Source organism: Poecilia latipinna, unplaced genomic scaffold (genome assembly GCF_001443285.1).
Source record: "Poecilia latipinna isolate Pla-1442-1.1 unplaced genomic scaffold, P_latipinna-1.0 Scaffold478, whole genome shotgun sequence".
Taxonomy (NCBI): domain Eukaryota; kingdom Metazoa; phylum Chordata; class Actinopteri; order Cyprinodontiformes; family Poeciliidae; genus Poecilia; species Poecilia latipinna.
The window spans coordinates 513,851-518,179 of record NW_015113094.1 but is presented as its reverse complement, the minus strand read 5'-3'; the positions used below and the strand labels follow the sequence as shown (position 1 = coordinate 518,179).

The 4,329-nt window shown below is 37.7% G+C and overlaps 1 protein-coding gene across 1 annotated transcript; it reads right to left on the bottom strand.

Moving 5' to 3' along the window:
* Window positions 1-221: 221 nt before the first annotated feature.
* LOC106951898 (CDGSH iron-sulfur domain-containing protein 3, mitochondrial-like) lies at window positions 222-2,741 on the bottom strand. Its single transcript, XM_015039677.1, has 3 exons — window positions 2,459-2,741; window positions 1,467-1,583; window positions 222-619 (listed from the first exon to the last, which is right to left on the bottom strand). The coding sequence occupies exons 1-3, from the start codon at window positions 2,564-2,566 to the stop codon at window positions 431-433; spliced, it is 414 nt and encodes a 137-aa protein (XP_014895163.1). The 5' UTR covers window positions 2,567-2,741; the 3' UTR covers window positions 222-430.
* Between the last annotated feature and the right edge of the window lie 1,588 nt (window positions 2,742-4,329).

Here is a 4,329-nt window from a genome sequence, read left to right as displayed (position 1 = left end):
TCATAGTTGAGGTCTACCTATGATGTCAATTACAGGCCTCTCTCATCTTTTTAAGTGGGAGAACTTGCACAATTGGTGACTGACTAAATACTTTTCCCCACTGTATTAATCCTTCTTCAAAACACTGTGTCCTCAGAAACTTTTAACTATAATTAGAAAACAGAAAAAATAGGGTTATACAGAGTACAAAGCATACATATAAAACCCTTTCACTTTCTACAAATGTTTTGTAAAAAATGTTTTTATTGAACTCTTACAGAAATCAGGTTCACACTTCTACAGTTGCAATTTGATGAATACAATAAGACTTCTTTTAGTGCTCATGAACAATATTATGTTGCCAAAAAAAAAAAAAGTTTGAATACATATAAGCATCATTTGTGTTTTATCAAAAAGTACAATGTGGCCAGGTAAGATATGAAGACCTGGATCATTTAAACAGGCCTTTGACATACTTTACAGCATCCCTATAGATGACTTTCAAGTGCGAGCCGTCGCAGTACGGGGAGTTCTTGGTTTGCTTACAGGCACAGAGCATCACCGTCTTGTTTTTGTCGGCAGTGAAAAGTAGAGGTGAGATACTTGGGGCTTTTGCTTTGTGAGTGCCGTCGCAGAAAGGCTGTAAAACAGGATAAAAAAAAAAAAGACATGTTCACTTATTTAATTGTTACTTTGCAACATAAAGCCAAGGCACTTCAATCTTCACTTATATTGAACAAGCTCAATGTTACTTTGACTAGATTTAAGAAATAAATTAATGTGGAACTTTGTTTTTGAGTCTGATTGATTCGGTACGAATAAGTCAGCTTTAAAATGTATTTCTGTAAAATTACAGGCAAATTTACAATTATCAATGTACAGCAGTTAACAGAGCAAATTGTAGGTAAGCAAGGCTGAACGAGTTTATGGAGGTAAAATTATTAGTGACTTTATTGCACAGTAATGATAGTTGAGCTGAGGTTTTACACGTTATTGAAATTTTTAACTGAATAAACTGGGAAACAGAAGAAAACTATAACTATTTGTTGTCAAGTCTAAACATAAAACAAATGCTTAAAGAACCAGAAATGTCTGATGCTACTTTAAACACCAGGGGAGGAAACTTCAGTTTTACAACGTTCCAGGTAAACATGAACAAGTTGTTATAAACCATTAAGAGTTGCCAATGGGCCAAAAATGTCAGCTCTGCAGGCTAATACACAACCCTTATTAGATAAGATAACAATTATTCAAGGCTCAAGTCTTTGTGAGACTAAAGTTCAAGTCTCAGCCTGAGTGTTAGTGACATCAGGACTTTGTTTGGTCTTAAGAGGTGCAACAGTGCATTCTTTATTGATTCAGAGCTCTTTGTAAGCCTCCTCCCATTAATATATCATCAATCCTGAATAGCCTTATTTGACAGGAGACATGTGAACTTCTGTGACATGAATCTAAAAGCAGCCGAGTTCAGCATTCATCTCACTCACCTGTTTCTTGCTGTGACCACAAGCACACCAGGCGTAGCGTTTCCCGGCAGACAGCTTCACCCGGTAAGGGAGCCGGGCAGCAGGGACAGGCTGAGTGGACTGCAGGCACCTCTGAACCTGCAGGACAAAACAACACATGTTCTGCACACACTTTAAGCTCCTTTTGTCAAGTTGACAGATAATGTCTGCATCTCTGGACACGGCGAAGGAGGTATGATGGTGGGGGAATGGAGGAGTACAGACAGAGGTAAAACTAGCTGACCAAATGTCCTGGAGGTGAGCTTAAGTTGCTAAGTAACGGGCGCCGCTGGGGTTGCTAGGAAACGGGCTGAGCTTTGCTGGCTCTGCTAGGTGAGAATGTTACATTCCGAAAATTTTTCGAAAGTGTCATTTTACAGACACCAAAAAATACTAACTTACTGCCAAAATGCAACTGGGTGGATTTTTAAACGCTTTAAAAAAAAAAAAAAGGAAGGACAAAAACGTGCAAAATGTGAATTTTGCATGACTCGTCTTCTTTTAAAGTTTAAAACATCCATTTTAAGTCACTTGTTTTAGTTGGATCAACAATGCATTTATATTTTGGATTCAAACAGAAGTTTTAGGGAGAATAACAGAAATATCTCTTCGTAAAAACATGGATTTTCATGGCGTCTTATCAATCAGAGCAGCTCTCTGCTGTTCACCGACAACACAAGATAAAACCAATTCTGCCGTGGCGCTATACGTTTCAAGCTAATTAGCTTGAAAGTCACTTCACGTGTTTATCTTCAGCAGCGGTAAAGGAGAATGAAAACGTGAGCAAGGGTGCGCCGGGTTGGATTTTTTTTTTTTTTTAGAGAAAAACAAACATGGTATGAACACCCACAGCCATGACTCAGCACGCTCGCAGCAAAACTCGACGTTTTGCAAGAAATTACGTGAATAAAAACCCGCTGTGACTCAGCGAGCCACAGAAACTCTTCGCAGAGACCTTTAACAGACAAACTCACCGGGAAAAAGGAGGAGGAGACGGACATAGGCGGAAGCAGCAGCGGAGGTCGTCGGAAGGTCTGCACGCATCTTGTCCGCAACGCGCACATCAACCCGGCTACATTCATATTTTTTTTTTTTTTTTTATGCGGATGGGCCGCTGAATGTGCCTTTTCGTGGTGGTGTTATTGTTGTAGACGCAGACAGAGAGAGCTGGTGGTTACTCGGTAGAAGTTGTGGTCAGAACTTGCCTGAGACTCCGCCTCTGCCTCACTGCTCCTCCTCTTCCTCCTCAGACTCATTCATTTCATTGACAGCTCTAATCTGTGGTGTACGCCCACTGAAGGGGGATTGTAAGGAGTAAAGTACCTTCTTTATCAAATTATCCCCACTGATTTATTCGCACCAGGCCTTACAGAAGAACAAGACTTAGTCGAGGTGTTTAGGATAATCATTTACGTGGTTGTTTCTTGAACTTCACTGGCGAGGTTGTTGTTCCACCTGCATCCTGTTTTTGGTTTCAGTCATAGTGAGGCTCCTCCTCTAAAGTATTGAACACACACAAAACAATCAGATCTCCCAGTTTGACAATCTTTTTCCAGTCTTTTCATAGCCTTGCATTTGTACCTTTATAAGTCCAAAAAGAAAGCAGGGCTTTAAGAGGACACCAACGCAAATTGCAGCGAAAGAATAGACAGCGGAAAGCACCATGAAACAACTCAATAAAATACATTTATTGACAAAAAAGTTGTTTTTTTTAATTTTGCACACAAAAATATCAAAATACTTTACAGGGCTTTGAAATCTGAATATTGTCAATTTGTTTCGATCAGTTCTGTCAAACAAATTCACTGTACAACGACAACGCGCTTTCCTTCTTATAATTCAGTGTTCATTTCATTTATCGTCTTTTTTAAAATCTATTAATTCATGGGAACAATGCATTTTAAATGATGCATAGTTATAACTTGGTATTTAGCTATACATTTGAGAGACATCGCTGCATTTCATGCAATCCATATCCTAATAGCTGACATCTCAGTCAGAGCCAGGTGCTTAAATGTTGCAATACATAAAAGATACACAGTACGACATTCATAACATGGAATATGTCTGTTACCCAAACCTCAAAGGAATGAATGTGTTTTTACACAAACATATTAAAGTTTACAAGTTATTATTAAAATAATAATAATAATAATAATAATAATAACAATAATAATAATAAAAAAAAGTCATAAAAACAATTTACATTTGGGCTCGCAGGGCCCCAGTGCAACATGACAAAGAAACCGCTTCAGCAAACCTTTGCTCCACTCTTTGAGTCTGAACTTTTTCTTGGCTGAAAGGAAAATCATGACGACGACAAACCTCCGTCTTGCAGTCACACTAATAAAACATAACGAACCATTCACCTTCTGTCACTGCTACAAGTACACATGCCTGGCAAAAGAATAATTCAGATCCTTAAACTTCTTACAACCACAAACTTCAATGCATTTTATTCCATTTTTTTTAATGGTGGTGGCCAACACAAAGGGGCACATAATTGTCAGGTGGGAAAAACAAAACAAAACAAAAAAACTCAGTTTTACAGAAACTGAAAACATTTGAATTGTTCTCAATCCCATCTAGTCTAACATGCCAAATTCAATCCAATGAAACAGACTTTAAAAGTCACCTACTTAGTAAACAGTTCAGATGTGTGTAATTTAATCCCAGTTTCTGTTTTCAGGTTCATACAAAATAACTTTATGAATGAAATAACTACTTATTTATCTTCTATTTACACTGACACACATCTTTTGTGTTGCTCTGTCAAAAAAAAAAAAAAAAAAAAAAAAAAAAAAAAAAAAAATTTTTCGGGGGTTTCAAAAAATCTGAAAAAAAT

Excerpts from the sequence above, each read along its gene's own strand:
- LOC106951898 (XM_015039677.1), bottom strand. The coding sequence starts at position 2,566 with ATGAATGTAGCCGGGTTGATGTGCGCGTTGCGGACAAGATGCGTGCAG. Across the intron at positions 1,584-2,458 it reads TCTCCTCCTCCTTTTTCCCG|GTTCAGAGGTGCCTGCAGTC; the intron begins GTGAGTTTGTCT and ends TTTGTCCTGCAG. Across the intron at positions 620-1,466 it reads GTGGTCACAGCAAGAAACAG|CCTTTCTGCGACGGCACTCA; the intron begins GTGAGTGAGATG and ends CCTGTTTTACAG.